At 37.7% G+C, this 22,454-nt stretch overlaps 2 protein-coding genes across 2 annotated transcripts in view; one reads left to right on the top strand and one right to left on the bottom strand.

Annotated features, from left to right (window-relative positions):
• Nucleotides 1-22,225, top strand: part of LOC149446251 (protein lin-54 homolog) — a 141,900-nt gene extending 119,675 nt beyond the window's left edge. Inside the window, exon 8 of the mRNA XM_089652772.1 lies at nucleotides 20,777-22,225. Coding sequence (XP_089508898.1) covers nucleotides 20,777-20,815 — 39 coding nt within the window. The 3' untranslated portion in view covers nucleotides 20,816-22,225. The remainder of the gene's footprint in view (nucleotides 1-20,776) is intronic.
• On the bottom strand, nucleotides 1,002-15,687 carry LOC149446253 (spexin prohormone 2-like). Its single transcript, XM_089652775.1, has 6 exons — nucleotides 15,679-15,687; nucleotides 14,825-14,899; nucleotides 14,668-14,725; nucleotides 7,286-7,363; nucleotides 5,944-6,035; nucleotides 1,002-2,450 (listed from the first exon to the last, which is right to left on the bottom strand). Exons 1-5 carry the CDS (start codon nucleotides 15,685-15,687, stop codon nucleotides 5,944-5,946), a joined length of 312 nt encoding a protein of 103 aa, XP_089508901.1. The 3' UTR covers nucleotides 1,002-2,450.
• Nucleotides 22,226-22,454: the final 229 nt, after the last annotated feature.

The raw sequence follows: 22,454 nt of genomic DNA on the forward strand, positions 1-22,454 counted from the left end.
GCATGTGGGTTCAGTCTTTTCTAAACATACATAATGAACATACACATAAATATCTTTGTAATACACAATTCTGTGCAAATGGTGTAAAAAAAAAAGTGCAAAAAGCCTATTCATGTGCAAACGTTCTCCAGTGTTGGTGTCCTTAAGAAAAAAAATCACTAGCCAGAGCAATCTGACCTCTTAACGAAAAGGTTAAACAGCACTGTAGGAACTCAAATTCTCTCTCCAGCTCTGTTTATGGCACTTCAGAATATCCTCTTTTCTTTCATTTAAACCAGCAGTCCACAGGAATCACCAAAATGGAATGAATGAATCTATCCTGCTCCATAGGGCACATATATAAGACACAGACCGGGAAGAAGCTCATCGTATAACACAGTTTGTTGGTTGAAATCTCACAAAAGTAAAATCAATATGCACTTAAAAAAACACTGTGCCTTAGTCCTGGCACCCAGAGTGATCAGCTTAGCTCATTGGGATAAGTTTCACAATCACTAAAAAGCCAGTGTGTGTTCCAACTCAGAGAGGAAGTGATGTCACATCCAACGTGTTTCCCCTTACCAACGCGTTTCTTCGTTCCGGACATCTATAGGAAGCTTGAGCATCAATGCTCATTTGTTTGGGAAAGATTGAGCCCACACATAAGTAATCTTTTGAATGTGATTAAAAAGTCACACAACTAACACTTAGCTTTTCACTGTTTTTTATTGTACTGATATATGGATTGACACGTTGCACATTTTACTTATTCTATATATATTTGCCTAATAATTTAAAGTTCATTTTAGAGCTGCTATCTATTCCTTTCATATTTATTTTGGTGTTGTAGGGATTACACCTATTAGCAGCTGCTGGGTTTTATTTATTTTGGGGAGTCATTGATACCTAGGAGCGCATCTGGTCTGTTTGTGTTGTTTAAAATTAATTAAAATAAAACTCTGGGGATCCTGCCATCACCATAGAAGTCCTTGTGCAGGTACTTCTTGTTCTAGGGTCCTGTGGGTCGCGACCCCTTTGGGGGTCGAACGACCCTTTCACAGGGGTCCCCTAAGACCATCAGAAAACACATATTTCCGATGTGTAAAGAGCAGCTACTGTGTAGAAAGCAGCTGCTGTGTTGAAAGCAGCTACTCTGTTAAAAGCAGCTACTGCGTTGAAAGCAGCAGTATTGGAGGTAAAACGACACTCATGAATTATAATTACTGGGTAAATAATTTTATGGTTGGGGGTCACCACAACATGAGGAACTGTATTAAAGCGTCACGGCATTAGGAAGGTTGAGAACCACTGTTCTAGGGGGACAGCACTGGGTCCCCATCTCTCAATTGTGCTCCAGGATTGTCATCCTTTCATACAGGCTTTCAGTAAAGACTACAAGTGAGCATTTGAACACACGTTACGCAGGCATAGTCCACTGTTGCCAACATCAGGAAACCTGCCCCAACAAATGGCAAGCAGCTATCGATGAGGTGCATCCATGTAGACAGAAAGTGGCTGTAAAGAGGCAGCGCTGAGATGCAACGAAGGATGAAATAAAAGTAAAAATAAGCATTTTATTTTAAAACATGGAGATTATTTATGATACATAGTGATTTAGCAAATCAAATGTCATTCAACATCTCTTTACATCTTCTTTGAAAATAAACTTTTCCTACAACAGCTCAAGTAAACCTGGCAGTTTTAGAATTTGTCATAATCACTGTTGCTGCCACTTTTGCTGGATTGCCTTCTCTGCATGTAAATGTATAGAAAATACCATTAATATCACTCTTTTTAAACCATTGTCTCTGGTACAGAAGATGCTGAAAAAATCTAAGCTTTAGGGCCCACTCACACTTTAGCAATCCTTTGCGGTGTGATAACGTTATAATACAATTTAACATGCATTGTGTTAATGCAGCCCATTCATTATGAATGGGCTGTACTGTAAGTGCACCACATTAGATGAAAAATGACAACACTATTCTTCCATACATACAATTCAGTGAGTGTTGTCACTCTAGGACAGGAAGTGTGTTATTGTATAATTTGCCTAATCACCAAATGAAAAAAAAAAAAACTTTAAAAAAGAACAAAAAAGGAAACTAATGCAGCCACCACATCTAAGGACTGGTAAGCTGCAATGTACTGTATTACATTTTTGTTTTTCGGTTTACATATTTTCTAACAGAATGTTACCGCTGTCCCATAGGCTGCCATTATAGAAAACATATGGCTCCAATATCATTTATTTGAAGAAATTTTAGTGTAGAAACATTCATAGCCATTTTCTAAAATGTCAGCAATCAATAAATGCCAGCTTCAGTAGGGAATATGATATATTATGCCTTAGTAAATATTTGTAGATTTACATTGATCATATGGCAAAATTACATGTATTACTTGTATCTGATACTTCTGTTAACCAAACAGGATATCTTCTAGTGTTCATCATATTCACAGGAAACAACCTAAAGAGAAAATATATAATGCATCAATCTCATAAATACTACATGGTATGCAAATGTCTGCTGTTTTCACATGGAAAGTGTAACGTTTTATGAATGTTAGTAATATCAAGGGTCTCCAGACTTTCAGTACAAGGCCCACATTATAGATTTTACAAAAGAAAAAAAATCCATATTAGAGTTCCTTCTTGCATCAGCCTCCTGTCCATTAGAGTCCCAATCAGACTCACCGCACGATAGAGTTCCCATTGCATCAGGGGCTCCATAGGTGTTTCCTTTACATCAGAGCTCCCCCTACATCAGTGTGCCTATCAGAGTCCCCCCTTACATGAGGGTATCCATTAGAATCCCCCTCTCTGTCAGAGTCTCACTTACCACTGTAACCTGTATGTGTGGCTATAGCAGCAACGTGGAAGGCAGAGCAGTCTATATAGAAGAAGTTCCATCTACCTATGAATGCTGGGGCAAGTCAAAGTCCTAGCAACCAATGAGAAGGATGATAACTATGGGGCAGGGGGGAACCTAAGCTGGAGACTGTGTGTGTGAGGGTGGGGGGATGGTAGTCGAAGGTGTTCTATGGAGGAATGCAGGGGGGTGTTGAATCAAATAACCTCTGCTGACCTTAGTGTTCAATCTGTGCACATTGAGGATATGCCACAGACCTTAGCTGCAGGCCAGAAAAAAATATTGTAGTAGACCGGATGTGGCCCAAGGGTTTGGATTGGAGACCTCTGGTATACTTTGAAGCTACATGGGAATCAACATATCAACATAAAAAAAATATTGTAGTGGACCGGCTGTGGCCCAAGGGTTTGGATTGGAGACCCCTGGTATACTTTAAAGCTACATGGGAATCAACATATTTTGCAATGATGTGAGCTGACTGTATTGCTTTAGTCATCAAAAAAAAACCTGACAGAAATCCAGAAGGAATACTTTTCATGCCACACAATCAGTTTGTTTAAATTGTTTTTTAAATAAATCAAATGGTATCAGTGATGTGCATTGAGATTATAATATAGCTATGGACAAAACTAAAATAAAACATTAAATATATAATGCAGTTTGTCACTAGTATTAACACATGCTGAATTTCCCCATGTAACATAGTTTTATTAAGAAAAATTAATAATAGCGCCTATGGTCAAAATTATATAACTTACTAATAGTGTACCAGCTGCAAAAAATCACCATATATAAAGTGTACCAATAAATAAATAATTTGCGCTAGTAAATGTGTATAAATATATAAATATATATAAAGAAATCATCAAATCATAAGTCCAGAAAAAAATATATATATGCCAATATTACAAAAAAAAAATATAAAAAAACTTTTAAGTGCAAAAAACTTTTGTGCAAAAAAAGTGTCTAAATATGAAAAATTTCACCAAAAAACCTTGATAATATAATGGCAGATCATCCATAAATATATCTTCAGAAACGGAAACTCTGCAACACACCGATCCTCATCGATCGAAATAACAGGATGAAAAACTTTGTAGTTAATCGAAAATCCACTTCTCCAATAGATAAAGGACCACCTTCAAACGTATCCATGGGGGGAAATGCCAAGCCCTCGAGAGAAACAGAAAGACTTCATGGCGCAATACTATAAAAACCAATTCCTTTATTAGGTACTCATTGCACCCACTCAAGAGGCGTCCCAGCCGACGCCAGCACCAACAGCACAACAGCAATCACATAAACGAGCCCGGCCACTCAGCACATGCGCAGCAGCTGGCAGCCAAAAACGTAATGACGTCACATCAATCAAGCTCTGCCCTACGCGTTTCGTCATCAACGTCCTCATCCGCTCCGTGAGGACGTCGATGGCGAAACGCGTAGGGCGGAGCTTGATTGATGTGACGTCATTACGTTTTTGGCTGCCAGCTGCTGCGCATGTGCTGAGTGGCCGGGCTCGTTTATGTGATTGCTGTTGTGCTGTTGGTGCTGGTGTCGGCTGGGACGCCTCTTGAGTGGGTGCAATGAGTACCTAATAAAGGAATTGGTTTTTATAGTATTGCGCCATGAAGTCTTTCTGTTTCTCTCGAGTGCTTGGCATTTCCCCCCATGGATACGTTTGAAGGTGGTCCTTTATCTATTGGAGAAGTGGATTTTCGATTAACTACAAAGTTTTTCATCCTGTTATTTCGATCGATGAGGATCGGTGTGTTGCAGAGTTTCCGTTTCTGAAGATATATTTATGGATGATCTGCCATTATATTATCAAGGTTTTTTGGTGAAATTTTTCATATTTAGACACTTTTTTTGCACAAAAGTTTTTTGCACTTAAAAGTTTTTTTATATTTTTTTTTTGTAATATTGGCATATATATATTTTTTTCTGGACTTATGATTTGATGATTTCTTTATATATATTTATATATTTATACACATTTACTAGCGCAAATTATTTATTTATTGGTACACTTTAAACATAGTTTTATTGCCTGTTGATCCTGCAGGTAGGTCTGTTTTTTTCCACTTCCTGTTAAAGGCCAAATTGTCAAAAGTGCCAAACTGCCAAAGTGGCAGCTACAGGGTTGGAACAAACCATAAAATACTGGTGGGGGTATCTTACAATGGTCAGCTTTAATTCATAGGGTTTAAATATTTTTTCCAAAAGTAAGAAAAAATCTTTTGCTGCAATTGCTAAAAAAGTGTTAGATTTTAGGTCAATTTAAAACTACAATTCCATTTAAGACTACCCTGTGCCCAGTTTACCATTTTGGACATGTTCATCTACTTTTTGGCATTTGAAATCGATCAGCATAAAATAACTAATCTTATCAATAATTGTTAATATTTAAAAATTTTGTTTTTCTTTATGGGTTGTGATGATGCAATATATGTACATGGGAAAACCACATTTACTTACCGGTATACATATTCTAGAAATATACTGTATATACTGTTTTCTGATTAGTTACTTTGCAGTATATGGCTGGTTTTATATCAACGGTCATTTGGAAAGATTGAGTCTCGGTTCACACTACTGCGACCTGAAAGTTGCACGACTTACAGCGTGACTTTGCCAGACGACTTGAGTACTACTTTAAAGTGTCTTTGAAGCAACTCTGAAGCAACTTTCAGGGAATGCCTGGGTAATCTTCCTTTAATGTCGGATGCAAATCGCATCAATATAGATGAGGATCCATCTTGGAGGCCGCTTCCATTAAAGTCTATGGGCTCAAGTCGGATAGAAGTCGCCTTGAAGTAGTACAGGAACCTTTTCTAAAGTCGGAGCGACTTCAGTAGTGCTAATTAAGACAGCTCTCATTGACTAAAATAGGATTTCACGTTATGCGACTTGGGGTCTCACAAGTCGGATCCCAAGTCGTGGCAGTGAAGATTGCAGTGTCTAGTATACAGATAATTACTAGTGCATAATACAAAAATCTTTGAATTCCATCATGAAAGACTTCTAGCAAGTATGTTTTTTCTGAGTGAGTTCTCTGTACTCATTTGTAAAAATTGTATTTATTTTTTCATACCTATGGCTCTGATTGACTTTTCTTCTTCTTGAGGCTCACATTCCACAGAAGCTTTGTGTACCATTTTTCAGTTCCAAAAAGAAATAGGCATCCTTTAAAAAATATAGATATGTACTTATTATTATCCATCACTTGCAAAACATAAAACAAATCCTGCTTTTGAACTTGCAAGAACATGACAGATCTTCTCACATAGCTCCCTAGTTTCATTAGAACCAAGAAAGGGAATCTCAGAGATCACCTACAACTCCTTCAGAAGGGGCAGACTAGTATTGTTACCTGAGCATTCAGATATGGGGCTGATTTGTAAAGGTATAGGGATGACGGACAACCCTTGACACTCAGTGCCTACAACAACCTAAAAAACAGCCAGTCTATTTTAAAGTGGAACCAAAATCTGTTATACTCACCTCCTCTTTGGCGATGTGAAATCTGTGAGCTCCCTCACCAGTGCTGACATCTTTGCCTGGTCTTCCCCTAGGTTTGAAATGATTAGCAATATTGATTAGCCAGGCTGGGATGATAAAACTCCCATACATAGGGGATTGTATTCATCCTGGCAACAAGGCATGCCTAAAGAAGTTTGCCAGTAAGCAGGTAAGAATATTTTATTGTAGCTTCTAAAATATAAAAAAAGCTTCCTGTTTACAAATTCATTTTTTTGTTCACAAGTTCTGCTTTAAGAACATAGCTACTGTGCATACATTTGTTTCAATGCAGAGCTTGTGGCAAAAGATGAAAGAAAAAGGTGCCTAAAATTCTATGGAATGTAACCAAACATTTGTGAGTTACAATAAAATGAAAAAGAAGCATTGAAAAATGTATTCTGTGGTATTAAAGCATACAAAAGGGTATATATGGGCGACACCTATGACTATGGATTCTCAGAGCACTATGGGTTTTCTAAAATGATAGCACAACAGAAGTTGCTTCCTTTCAGACAATGACTCAAACCACAAACATAGCCGTATGGAGAGAAGAGGAGTAAGAGGAATGAGTCAATGGTTTGACTCATTCACTTTTCTGTATGAAAGTCACATTCAACTACTGAGCTCTGCAAACAAGGTGTGTTTTTTCAGCAGAGGGACTAAAGAATGCCTGGAAACCATGTAGATAGGAGACCAGAGATTCATTTGCTGAAATAATAAAGATTCATATTCATTATTTAATATTAAGTTAAAATGGTAAATATTGTATTTGTTTGATCTTGACCATAACTAATATAACAAGAAAATGTATACTAAACTGCCATACATTTCTTTTAAGGTATCTAGTTCAAATTTTGCATAGTTGTTTAGAGGAGTATAACTGTGTAGCAAAAGGTATAAATGTTTTCACTTACGCTTAAGAATTGAATTCCAGGAATCCAAATTTATTTTCTGATACTGCTCCTCATAGTCTGATACAAATCTTCTCCCATCTGTGATGAAAGATTGACCAAAGCATTATTATTGCTAAAAACCTAATCAACATCTAAGTTTAGCATATATTTAGTTATATTTACTCCTAAATTATAATTTACGAGATGCTCATTACTGCATAGGTGTGCATGTTTACCGGATTCTAGCAGAACACAATGATGAAGACTTACATCTCAATGCGGCTTTTACCACTTTGCACTGTGCTTTTGAACCTCACTAGGGATGAGCAAATCTTCCTAGATTAGATTTGCAGCGGATTTGTTGAATCCTTCTTGCAATCAACAAAGCCCAAACTTAGCATCGAACCCCACTGATTTTTAGAGGACAAATAGTGATATTAAATTCTGGTCATTTTTAAGGCTAATAGGCCATTTTTAAGGCTAATAGGCAAGCTATTTTCAAAAAGGGCATGGGGGGCATTTAACAAAAATTATTTAAAAATACTGTACAGCACAGGGTTTTTTTTTAATGATGACTTTGAGATGAACATGGAAAAACCTTTTCATTGGAAGATGCCTTTGAGCTGTATATAGTGTTTTACAGAACAGTTAAAGACCATATCATGAGCAGTCATGGACAGCATCAGTGACAACATACTCTGGCATGAACTATTTTAGATTTGTAATTGATTTTGATAAATTTATATTTAGCTTGGTTTTAACACAACAGAAACCCAATATATTTCATTTCAACATGAAAAAAAAGGTGGTTTTGGTGTGACATCAGATTTTTTTTATCAAGTGGTAATACTGTAAGCTGAATTCAAGGAAGCAGCAGCCACAACAGATCTAAAAGCTAAAGGAAAGGCTACTCTTAAAAATGAAGCTTAGGCCCTCAACTTTGTACAAATAGCCAGTGGCACAACAATTTATTAGATTAGTTTGTGAGTTTCTTTTTTCATAGTACCACACTGCATTTTCTAATAGAGTTTAATAATTGTCAAAAAGTATGCACATAAACACTTCAAAACCACAACCACATATTCCACAAACCCTTGTGGGAAAAATAAAGATGGCTGAGCACTTGCTACTGATAAAGGCACTGCTCCCACCAAGCTCTGTGGCGCAGATTAATGTGTTGCCTTGTGGATGTAGTACCAAAATATCTGGTACATTTACTATGGCAGAAGGTAGAGGCTGCAGACCACAATGGGGAAGATACATTAAAAGGGCCTGCATTGCAGAACATAGTGTTTCAGCTTTGTAGATCACAGTGGCCTGTACCTGTGGGGTAGTGCCACCAGATGAATTAGGATGGCTGCTGCCTCTAGTCTTCTGCAAGCTGCCTCTGCTCCTGCACAGAATTTTCCCTCCCTCGCTGCTGTTCTGCCTCTCCTTCTGAATTTTTCTCCTTTCCTATTGGAACTCACAGGCAGTCGGCCATCTCATCATTCACCCCCTCCTTATCACTGGAGCCAAGCTGGCAGTAAACTCCAGGTTCTGGAACATCATTGCCATTTGGTGCTGATGATCCCTTGAAATTAAGTGGAAGACTTAATTGTCTTATTGACAGGGTTGGGAAATACAATTTCTGCTATGAGATGGTTCTGCTCAGTTGCAAGTGAAAAAAGGCCTACTTTTACAACACTTTCAACACAGGCATGGCAACTTGAGGAGATCTCTTTCCCCCAGTCCATAGGCTGGCTTCCTATTGTGTCCTCTACAAACAATACAGAGACCCCTTAGCCCCAAATAACCCAGGCAGAACCCATGAGTGTAGAATTCAGCACTCACTTTATCTTTTCACGTAGCATAAACAGAGCCAAAATTAGAAAAATGTCCAGTCTGGTTTGGTTAAAAGAATACTAAAACTTTACTGCAGAAGAGATTAAAGTACAACTATAGCCAAAACCTTTTTTTTTTTAAATTTTGGATAGCGTAAGGGAAGCTTTTAACTCCAGTCAGTTTATTTTTTGCCATCTGTGTCCCACTGTGGAGATTTACCTTCACTTCCTGTCCCATAGCCAAAACAGGAAGTGATAAAATCTCTTCAAATTAATTAACCGCATTTATGTGTTCCTGTGTTTGTACTGGGAGCACTGTGCGACTCCCGGCACATAGACTGTGCTCTTACCAAGAGCCCCAGTTCTCGTATTAACAGTCAGGACCTGGGACTTCCAGCTCTTAGTCAGCTGATTGCTGTGATAGCCTCTTTTTGGCTATCACAGTGATCAGTCACTGTGCAGCCCATACATGTGTTTTCTTTCTCTTCTGGATGGAGAGAAAGAAAAATTGTACCTTTCTCCCCTTGCAGGAGAGAAAGCTGTAAACAAACAAAAGAGTGTAAAAAAATCAAGAAAAAATAGCTAGATTAAGGGTCAAGGTCAGAGTCAAAGGTTGGGAAAAATGAACACTATTTCACTAACACTACTGTTTCTGGGCCTTACTACGGATGCAGAGAACAATTAACATACACATATGCAGTATTACTGTGGGTTATTCTTTGGTGGTAAGTTATGGTAATAGCAAGGAATATTCAGCTAAATTTAAAAAAATATTTTTTTTTCCTATTTTGGGACAGTTTTCATTGGAAAAAAAAAAATCAGGAGATACCTGTTACCATTTACCACCAAATGAAAAAACAATTTGTCCTGTAAAAAGCAAGGTATAATCCACCTGAATACACTAATTGTGATCATATGTACAATTTTACTAACATATGTCAAAGTTGCAAAATTGGGTCTGGGCATTAAGGTTTTTTTACCCTCGGTCATGAAGGGGTTAAATTCTATCATAAAAGGGCCTTACATGACTTCCCCAATACCCAGCAACAAAAAGGCAGGAACTCCCCTTTTGAGGCCCTAACACCCTGTTACAACTCCTCTGTTTTGTATGACATGCATTCAAGCCACCAAGCTGACTAACTGATTGCCCAATACCCAAATCAATAAATATCACTTCAACATATAGCAAATTGAACTCAACACAATTAGATTGAAATAGTAAGCAGTAAATCACATTGCTCACAACAATAAGAGTAACAGAGCAAAATAACATACTTCACAACAGTGTTTCTCAAGCACACTGTGATGTGATGCGAGACTCATGTATAGGGGGCCTTGTTGTATAAGGGCCACTTGGATGTCATGGGGTCCTCTGAAGGATAGGGGAGAGGGACGTAAATTGGATGGGGGAACCTCTGATATGATGGGATACCTTAGAAGTGATGCTGTACTCTGGTGAAGGGGTTGTGAAGTTAATTTTATGTGTTTGTGTGCATTGTCCCTGCCTTTTGGCATTGATCAGTAACATTTAGGTTTTTAAATTTTAGACTTGTTGCCTTGAGATTTTGCATACTTTTAAATGGTGCCACAAGTAAACAAAGGTTGGGAATCCCTGCTTCACAGTATTACACAATTCAAACACAAAAAACTGCTGAACCATATCTTTGTTTTGTGTCACTGTAACATATAACATCAAGGATCAGGAAGATAAACCTATCTTACTGTTTCAGGGTGTCTACATCTCGCAAAGAGTTCAACGTCTGCATCTGCTGCATTAGTAAGAACATTGTCCTTTATGAAGTATCAACTGTATCCAAATTCATGGAAACCTTCATGAAATTCCCAATAGCGGATTCCTCAAGGGAGACATCTCCATCTCCTCTAGCCCTGCAGAAATGAGGTGAAGGGACCCCACTGAGCCCAATATAGAAAGTCCCAAAGACTCCTTTTCTCAGGCCAGTGTTTCTCAACTCCAGTCCTCATGGACCCCCAACAGGTCATGTTTTCAGGATTTCCATTATTTTGCACAGGTGATTTGATCAGTTTCACTACCTTAGTAATTACCACAGCTGTTTCATCTGAGGGAAATCCTGAAAACATGACCTGTTGGGGGTCCATGAGGACTGGAGTTGAGAAACACTGTCTCAGGCCTTACCCTCCTTTTAGATTACTCTAAAATCCTTGGGCCTCACTTGGTCAAGTCAAACAAGAAGGCCAGACACAATGGGCCCAATGTGCGATCTGCAGGGCAACACTTGAACATTCAGAGTGATTCAGCAAAACATCTCCATTTGTCCATAAAAGCAGTCTGGTATCTGGGGTAATTTCTGTTTCTTAAGCAAAACCATTCTGCAACCACACATTATCAGTTCAGTCCAGCTTGCACAGTATCCATGCCGTCTGTTCTCTTTCACAGGCTGGAATGCAGAATCCTGCCTTTAAGCAACATGTTCCTGCTCCAAACTGGCAACTCTTTATGGATCTAAACATAGCCACCAATCCTTAAACCTGACATATTTTCCAACAAGCAGGCAGCTATCGTACCTACTAGCGCCAAGTGAAACCAAGTGGAAGTTCTACTTAGCTTAGTGTCAGGCCTTGGAAAGACCTACTCTTGTGACTCACAAAACAAGCTTTTAATACCAGTGTTGCCATGAAAGAGGAGGTTCCCCCGCCCCCCCAGAACACGCTTCAACAGTCCAGAGGTTGGCTTCCTCTGGTGCCCTCTATAAACAGTACAGGGACCCCTTGGCTCCAAATAGCTCAGGTAGAGCCCATGAGTGTAGTCATCAGCATTCACTTTACCTTTTCCCCGAACAGAGCAGACAACAGACATGCTTGCCCTCGCTGCATGAACAGAGCCCACTTCGATGCTAAGCATCATTATTTCTCTTTATTTGCCAGCCCAAATGAAAATAATGTCCAGTTGGGTTCTGTTAAAGGAAGAGATTAAATGTTACAGACCTTCCAGCGTTAAACAGACACTTCTCCATCACAGTGGTTTAACGAGGGCTCATGTAACAAAGCAAATATTTCCTTTCTTTCCGGGTGACTCATATTCTCACTTATTTTTTTTATAGAGGTTGATTTTAAACTTTTGAAATCGATCGACTTGTGCAGAACCAACCTGTTGGGTTTTTCCAGTATGATCATCTCCACCAGCTACAGCTGGCAACACTGCTCACTGTATTCTGCCAGTGGAGAATACAATAGCTCAGCAGTAAGAATGTGTGGATGGGGAAATTGGCTCATTTTTTCCCCCTGCTGATTGAATGAAAAAAAATTAATCATGCATGGCCTGCATAGGCAAGTGCCTTGACTTTGGATGAAGGAGCAAATGGAATAAAAATATATTTGAAATATTTTAAAAATATTCTTCCCAAATATATTGACATATTTGAAATACTATAATTTTGGCCATATTCAATAAATTAAAAAAAAAAAAAAATATATATATATATATATATATATATATATATATATATATATATACTGTATGTTGAAATGCATTTTTAATATATTGCAAAATATATGAAAAATATTTTTTAAAATATATTTTTTTAAATATACTCCTTCAGATTTTTTTTAACATATAAAAAAGTTATTTTAACATATATTTTTACATATACTTGTAATTGCATTCCAAAAATGTAGATTTGTATTTTTAAAGACATACAGTATATTTAAAATGTTTTTTTTTAATCTTTGTCATATATTTTGTAATAAAAACGCATTTCAACATACAGTATGTATATATATATATATATATATATATAATATTATATATATATTTAAATATATTGAATATGGCCAAAATTGTAGTATTTCAAATATATGTCAATATATTTGGAAAGAATATTTTTCAAATATATTCCAAATATATTTTTCTTCCATATGGGTGGGCATTGTCAGTCTGGGGAGTACTAGATTTACTAGCAGATTTAGATGCAAATAGAAGACAAACTCCAGCTAACACTTTTTAAGCAGTTACAGCAACAGTTTTGTTCCTTTTGGGATAAACGTTTTACATAAATAAATAAAAGCTGACATTTGCAAGCACCCCTGTCAGTGTTAAATGGCTTTTCTCAACCCTCAAGTTTGTTCTGTTGAAAAACAACAGACTTACTGGCCGGATCACTAGGTGAAATATGGAAAGAAAGGCTTGAAAAAAACTAATGCAGCCATCACATTGAAGAATTGTTAAACTGGAATATAATGAATGTTTTAATTTAGGGTTTAATAACACTTTAATGCAATCTTGTGCTTTGGCCAGGCTTCCATCCCAAGCAGCACATACTCACCTTGCATCTTTACTGCTCTGTTAAGCCACTTGGAGCAAAAGAGAAATTACTGGTACTTCTGGGTTTGAAGGAGCATGTGCCTCACACTCCCCTTCTACTCATGTGAATGCATTGGTGCTTGGTAACTGGTCTAATGCTCTCATGTGGGGCAGTAATATAACTAATAGCCCTATGGAAACTCTATCTAGAGTGGCTCAATTCTGAAACAAGGCTTCATTTTCCTGCTTCCAGCAGCTAACTGGACTAGTTGGGGTTAAAATGAAAGTAAGTGTAGCTGGGAAGGGCGGCAGTTAAAGCAGAACTTCACTCTCTCAATTGACATGGACTATTTCTAATCTAGTAAATAGATAGGAAAGTATATCATATTTACAAGTTTTAACCTTTTTTTTTTTTTGCAGTCCTTCATTTACTTCCTGGTTTCCATGCCTAGGCAAATTATGTCATACATTTCATGAGTCTTCAGGAGAGGAGGGTTCTCAGCTCAGCCAGTGCCTGAGCTAAGGGCAGATGGATTCTAGGAAGTAACTGCTACATGAATTATTTTTCCTTACTCAAGATGGCCACTGCCAGAAATGCATGGAGGTGTTTTTCAAAATTATTTCCCAGCAAAATAAAGCATGGAGACATGGATGGATGGGGGAGTTTGTTTTATCAAAAATGAATTATATAGCACTTTTGGTTTGTGGTACTCAAATCCAGCGCAGTTCTGCTTTAAATTAACCTTTTACTTTGTGCAACCGGCAACAGGTTTCCCTTTATCTTTAATTATATATACAGTATGTCAGTATCTTATTCATCTATTTCCACTCAAAGTAGCCTCAGCATATATTCAGCTTGAATTGCCAAGGTTTGTTTTAATATCTCATTAATTCAATCCAAAAAGTGGGACTTTGCAGATTGTTTAAGAACACAGCGAAAAAAAACTACACAAAATATAAAAAACAACTTAATATGTACTATAGGTACTCAAACATTCTATCTAATGGCTTTAAATGTAAAAAAAACTGTAAAACAAACTCTATGGATATTTAAGTCTTATAAAGTATTCATTTTCATTTGTCTGTTGTATTTCCTGTTTGTCTACTTAGTCATTTATATGTCTTTGTATCTAGCTTGTCCTAAATGTAAATATTGTACATTTAACATTTTAGATAATAAATCTGCTTTACAATTTTAAATTGCATTTTTTCATCTCAATCTGTTCAACAGTTTCTGTTCATAAAATTGCATTCTAAAATAGTGACAACAAGAAACACAAGTTTTTAGAAAAAAAGCTTACGTCTGCCTTTGAGATACAACATGGACTGGGGGCCCCAGTTTCTTGCCATTATCTTATTCTGAAAGTGTACAGAAACAAGTAAAATATCAAAGAAATGTACTATAAGCTAAGCATAAGACAGTAAATGAGATATATCTGTATAAAAGTCCAGTATTACCTTAGGAGCAGACAGTGATTCAGAAAGAATAAAAAGGAGAATTGTACAGGTAAGGTACAGCACAATTCGCCTATGCTAAACAGAAAAGAATAAAATAAGGATCAGTATATAGAGCACCGATATCAGATTATGTAGCTGAATATAAAACATTTCCTCTTACCATTATAGATGTTGTTGTAGGGTAAGGCTATCTGATAGCGTTTTCTTCATCAGAAACAAAACAGTAGCTCCGGTGTGTTGTTAATGAATATAAGTAATGCAAACCCTTGATACAATATGATGAGCGTCTTCCAGTCATGTATCTTCCATTCACCTATTTGTTGAATAACAACAGTGCATGGTATGAGGGAATTAAGTGCATTTATCTTCCAGTAATCATCAAAGCGTTAGAACTGTGTCAGGCTCTTTTGTTCAAAGCTACTCAATGATAATAATGTCCTGTGAAATCTTGAGCACATACCCAAAATATAAATGCAGACATCAACAAAGCAGATATAACTGCTGTATGTACCTGGCACCATTTCCAAAATGAATTGAATTAGGCAACCTGTCATAGCCCTACATTCAATTTAATAGCAACAGTTATTCATTCATTCAGCTATTATTTATGTTTGACAGTTGTATTTTAAAAAGTTATGAATTAGAAAGTTATGAATTAGGATTGTTACACTAATCATAATTTTTTTTTTAATATCTAGTACTTTTCTGCACTGGTCATTGTCATGTTGCTATTGTTTTGTAGCTGATGTTTCTTGATTTGATATCTGCACAATAACCTTGAAAAGACCCTGTCAATTTAGGAAGACGTGATACGTTCTCTTGTAAGAACCCCCATTCATCCACCCATTGCTTACCTTCTCCATACTCCATTACTGCTCTGCTCCTCCATAGGAGTTTGGAGTTCTTACCATGTGTAAGCCCTGTGTTGGATGGTGTCAGAATGCCCACAGGTTTAATTTCTTCCTCCTTGTCAGATGACAATGTTGGGGCCTGACAATTGGCCAAAACTGTTAATTGCAGTATACTAACACAAGCGCTGTACACCTTTTTGTAAGTAGATAGTGGTTGAATGGTGGCTTTCAATATTAATAAAGGTGTTTACAGATTTACTAATTAAGGGTGGAATTATCCAAATTAGGGGCATCTGACAGGAATAGATACGGTGTTACCATTTGAAAATGTAAAAATATGGGTTTGGTTTGTATAGTAATGAACTGTACTGATGTTTATTTTGTAACTTTATGAACAAAAGCAATATTACAATAAATATAGACATAAAAATTATTCACAACAAGATATATAACTATTTTTTTTAATATACTCTTAAATATAATTAAAAAGAATAGTTAGAGAAAAAAGTAAAACCAACAAGTACCATCAATCAAATAGTATCACGCTTCATAAATGCTCATTTATTATTCTATTGAAACTTACAGTCTGCTGTTTAAACTGTTGTAATTTCAAAAGTGTAATAAATTAATGTAAAAAGACATTTAATTGGTATTTTTTTAATGGAAGTATTTGTCTATATTTTGTTATCATTAAAGCACTTAAATATTTTCAGTGTAGACAATATTAAATGAAAAAAATATAAATTAAAAAAGTTAAGTCTAAAATAATTCAGTTAAAGTGGCTTTAGTGTGTAATTATACAATTTCTTCATTTCTTCAGCATCAGATCAGATCTTCTTATGCCATTGGGTGGCCATTGGTGTTGGAAATACAATATCTCAGCACTCTTACTGATGTCAAGAGTATACACCACAATATGCATTCATCAGAGGCAGAATAGAAAAACAAAAACATACAGAAGGATTTTCTTACAAACAAAATCTACCTATGAGCAATATTTTAAACTTAAACCTGAAATTAGAATAAACTACTCCCCCCACACTGCAAGGGTTAAATGCTTGTTTTTTGCCTAAGGTAACATTAAAAAGTACTTTAAAAAATCTTTTTTTTTCTGAAGATTTTCAGTAATGTAAGAGATTACAAACTCTAGAGGGTCACATTCATGTAGAGAGATCCCTGGTAATTAAAAGAAAACACTTTTATAACAGACATTATATCCAGTTGGTTCGTGTTTGACATTTGTAAAAGACAAGTATGGAAAATAGGGAATAAATTGACCCCATCAGTCCTTGAGTTTAAGGGGAAGGGGGGGGGGGGATACTGCCTCCCACAAACAGGGACTTGGTGTTTTGGGATGGGTGTCCTCCAATTCACGGGACATCAACAAATTTGCAGGAGGAATAGATCTTGGGCACAATGGGGCACCTTGTGATCAAACTATTGTATGATTACAAAAGTTTAGGATACATGCCTGTTGAGGAGTTATGAATACAATTTTTACCAGAAAAGGATCCAGTTCTTCCCAATGCATAGAAGGAGGGTAGACCAAGCAGGTCCTTTCAACAGGAGCAGGGACCAGGTCTTTTATCAGCCCCAAGAGTCACACCTTTGGGGAAAGACTGAGGTAGACCATTGTTACAAACATGATACAATCCAATACGTCCTGCCAGAAAGCTGAACTCTTGGAACAATTTCAGAACATAGACATGAGATCTCTGTCTGTCCTCTCACAGCGCAAACAAGTGAAAGAAATGGCAGGGTACAATTGTTGAAAATGGTGTATTGTGAAGCATGATCTATGGAGTAGCTTAACCACTTTCAGCCTGGCAACTGCAGATATGCAGCAAGGTCGGAGCAGCATCATTCTAGGAGGATGCACTGGTGTGTCCTCCCACTTCTAGCACTTGTGTGCTGCCTTGGGGCCATACAGCGTTGTGATAACTGGATCACTGATCAGGGTACCAGACGCTGTGATTGGTCCTGGTACCATGTGATAGATGTGACCAACCACATTTCACTATGATATATCCTCTGAACCCTCATACAGAGGTGACCATTACAGTACCTTGGTTTTGACACAATTGGTTGATTTTTGTGATCACATGAAATGTAGTAAGCAATGGCTGTCATTCAGGACACCATTAGCTACTACTGTGATCTCTGTGATTAGTCACAGTGATCACATGGTACAGAGCCAATCACAGTGACCCTGTACCATGTGAAAGCTGTTGCCAATCGCAGCTATCACAATAGTAAACAATAGCATCATGAATGGATGCCAAACACAGTTAAAACCAGCTTACTTAATGATCATCATTGTATAATCAATCATAGTGTTAAAAAAATCCTATGATTACTATGGTGATACTGCACTGCTCTTGTGACAGTATGTTAAAAAAATGCAAATATATAGTATATATATTAATTTTTTTTACATAATGTCACCAGTGCAAGTGTAGTGTCACTATGGTGACATTGTAGTGCTGTGACACTGATCATGTGCAATAGCTTGCTGCTCTGATATTACTGTATATCAGTGCCATCAGTCTTTGTCTCTGATCTAGCCACAGCAGTACAATATCACCAGACCAGTGCTGCCAGTTGTAGCCCTAATCATGGCCACACTAGTCAGTGTCTCTAATTACCACTGCTCACTTATAGTGTCCCTAACCACAGCTGCACCAGTCATATTGTCTTTGATCACCGCCACGCCAGTCCCAGTTTCCCTGATCACTGCCACACCAGTCGTATAGTCCCTAATCACTGACGCAAAAGCTACAGTGTCCATAATCACTTCCACACCCTTCCCAGTGTCACCAGACCAGTGTATGCCAGCAACAGTGTTCTTTATCAGTGACACACCAGTTGCAGTGACACCACACTAATGTAAGCCAGGAACAGTGTCTCTGATTGTCTCCACACCAGCTCCACAGTCACCAGACAGTGTTCTTGATCACTGCTGCACAAGTCCCTCTGTGAAAAGACCAGTGCAGCCAGTAACAGTGTTCCTGACCACCATCACACCCGTACAGTGTTGCCCCTGCCTGCTGTCTGTATTAACCCCGGCCTGTTTATTGACCATGTTTCTGTCTGCTACCCTGACCGATCCTTTGCCTGTTTGCTGAGGATGTGTCTACCTGCGCCTGAATTGACCCATCTGCACATCCCACAGACTATGTTCTTGCGAGACACCCGTCCCAGCCATCCCCTGCAGACAACTGCACTCCTGGGGCCACAGGAACTCTTTTGTTCTTCCTTTCTTCAGCCTCCAGTGCTTCGTGGCCAGGGAATATGGCATTCCTGTGGGCAGCTATGTACCAGTAGGCTAAGTTTGCTTGGCTTATAGGAACTGGGACTCTTATAGCTGACATTTCACTATGTTATATCTTCTGAACCCTCATACAGAGGTGACCATTACAGTACATTGGCTTTGACACAATTGGTTGATTTTTGTGATACACAAGATACAATGTCCTGTATATAATCAGTCTAGACCAGGGGCGGACTGACAACTCATGGGGCCCCCGGGCAATAGGGGATCATGGGGCCCATGTGTCCTTGCCCAAACTCAAAAAAGCCTATGAAAAAGGTATCAGGGGCATCTCATGGGGCCCCATACTGACCCTGGGCCCTCGAGCAGTGCCCAAGTTTCCAAATGGTCAGTCTGCCCCTGGTCTAGACACTGAAAAAGCCTCACACATGTGGTATCGCCATACTCAGGAGGAGTAGTAGAATGTGTTTTGAGTTGTAATTCTGTGTATGCCCATGCTGCATGTGAGAAATGTATTAATTTAATAATTACTAAATTGACAACTTTGTGTAAAAAATACATTCTTGTTTTCTTTCCTCATTCTTTCCTCATTTTCCAAAATTGTGTGGCAAAAAAATTAACTCTTCAAAAGACTCACAATGCCTCTTAGAAAATACCTTGGGTTGTTTGTTTAATAAATTGTGGTAATTTTGTGTTTTTTTCCACTGTCATTGTGCTCCAGGGCCTCCAAAAATGTCATAGGTTGTCAGGAAATGAGATGAGTAATTTTTTCCTGGAATGCTGGATGGTGCTCCTTGGAGTTTGGGCCCCTCGATGTGCCTAGGCTGTGAAAGTCTCAATTTTCAAATATACCATAGTTTGTAGACTGTAACTTTTACACAGACTAAATAATATACACTGATTTGGGTTATATATCTTGAGTCCTGTGATCTGCATGTAGCGCAATCCTGACTCCTGCAATCTGTACGTAGCGCACTCGAGTCCTGCAATCTGTATGTAGCACACCCCTGAGTCCTGCAATCTGTATGTAGCGTACCTGAGTCCTGCAATCTGTATGTAGTGAACCCCTGAGTTCTGCAATTTGTATGTAGTGCACCCCTGAGTCTTGCAATCTATATGTAGCGCACCCCTGAGGTCTGCTATCTGTATGTAGCACACCCCTGAGTCCTGCAATCTGTATGTAGTGCACCCCTGAGTTCTGTAATTTGTACATAGCGCACCCCTGAGTTCTGCAATCTGTATGAAGCACACCCCTGAGTCCTGCAATCTGTATGTAGTGCACCCCTGAGTTCTGTAATTTGTACATAGTGCACCCCTGAGTTCTGCAATCTGTATGTAGCACACCCCTGAGTTCTGCAATTTGTATGTAGTGCACCCCTGCGTCCTGCAATCTGTACATAGCACACCCCTGAATCCTGCAATCTGTATGTAGCATCTCCTGAGTTCTGCAATCTGCACATAGCGCACCCTGGTGTCCTACAATCTGTATGTAGCGCACCCCTGTGTCCTGCAATCTGTATGCAGTGCACCCCTGAGTTCTGCAATTTGTATGTAGTGCACCCCTGAGTCCTGCAATTTGTATGTAGTGCACCCCTGAGTCCTGCAATCTGTACGTAGTGCACTCTTGAGTCCTGCAATCTGTACGTAGCACATCCCTTACATTCAAGTGGAGTACTATTTAGCTATACTTGCTTTTGGAGGAATTTGCAACTGAAGGTGTGGGAGAGTTGCAAGTATCTAAAGAGGTAGGATAGACTCATAAAGTAATGTTGTTCAAGTGCATCGAAAGAACATTGGTTAGATTTTTATTGATGTCTGTGTCCACTTTAGGAGATGACCCTCTCTGTGAGTCCTGAAGACCATTGCTAATGAGACTAAAAGTGAGGAAAAATCCAACATTTTGAGCTGTTACCAGGACAGGAATAAAGGGGAAATTGTCCAATGGGAACAACCGAAATGAAGATAAATCTCACAATTATCATACAGCTGGCAAAGAAATAAAGATGGCAAAAAAATCCTGAAAGGGTTTTTAACTAACTTAATTCAATGTAAAAAAATGTCCTGCCTTTAGATATGCTTAATATCAAGAAATTCCTAGTACTGTATTATTAGATGAATGGATGAATATAAAGAGAGTTGTAGGTAGAACATAAATGTTTGGGGTCTAGTTTTTTAAAAAAAATGTTATTACTATATATTTTTATTAATTTCATCCTACAAAAACCAGCACACTATACATCATTACAAATACATTTTCCAATACATATATTCCCTGTTTCCTCCCCTCATAAACCCAACCTCCCACCCCTACTTAAACCCCCCTATTTCTACTCCCATTTTCTTTTATCCTTTTCTTCCTGTTCTTCCTGTTCCTCTATTACTCCTTCTGACTTCTCATATCTCTCCTCCTATCTATCTTTTTCCTACATTTTAAAAAGATTATTTTTTCTTCTCTTCATTCAAGACTTCTACCAGTTCTACATATCTCTTTGAAATGATAAACTCATTCCATATTTCCTGTGTTTTTTTAAATTTCTCCATTTTATCCTCTACAATATGGTATAGTTCCTCCATCCTATATAAGTAATTCACCCTATACTGTATATCCAGTCTTTTATTTTTGGTATCTCCTGGACCTGCCAGAATTTTGATATAAATCCTTTTGCTGCATTTATTAAATGGACTATCATCATATTCTTATATTGTTTCACTGAAAACTTGGTATTGTGGAATAAACATACCCAAGGATCCTTCAGAATAGGGTCTAGTTTGTTTTGAGAGTATTTAGTTTACAAAGCAAAATTCAACTTCGCTTAATAAATGGGTACAACCTGGGCTGACTTCAATTATCCAATTGTGTGGAGGCACAAATTCAGTTTTTATTTAATTTTCCTTAATTGGATAATTTGTACTTTGCTGTACCTCATTTACTAAACTAAGTGAAAATTCACTTTATAATGTAGACATGCTCTATACCATTAATAAATCATCCCTAATGTCTCAGAATGAAGCCATTCCTTTCAAGTCCATATACCATGGGTTTATTTAGAGTTAGGATGTCCATATTTGTGACATTTATTTAAATATAAAGAAATATTTTTAAATGAAAAATTAAATCCTGAAAAAACACAATGGCATATCCAGAGATTTTTTTTCTCCTGTAGCCATTCCTTTTTGGCCTATTAACATTCACAGTACTTTATATTTCTAAAAAGGAGCTTGCCCAATTTTCTTATGAGGAATATTTGAAAGGCAAAAATTGTTTTGTGTTTTAAATGTTTGTGTTTTAATGGTACATTTAACTATTTCCTTCCATAATAAAGCATTAAAACAACCCTGTCATTTCAATTACCATCTTAAACTAAAGCCATCTTGTAAAAGATGAAGTATACTTACCTTTATGGTGGCCCATGTGTTAAAATTCTGCTGGGTTTCAGATTCTGGCTGCAAATGATCTGTGTAACAGTTGTATTCACTATATCAAGTTACAGTATATTATAAGGCGGAG

Source organism: Staurois parvus, unplaced genomic scaffold (assembly GCF_062004578.1).
Source record: "Staurois parvus isolate SC_StPar_1 unplaced genomic scaffold, SC_StPar_1.0 ptg000694l, whole genome shotgun sequence".
In the NCBI taxonomy this organism is placed as follows: domain Eukaryota; kingdom Metazoa; phylum Chordata; class Amphibia; order Anura; family Ranidae; genus Staurois; species Staurois parvus.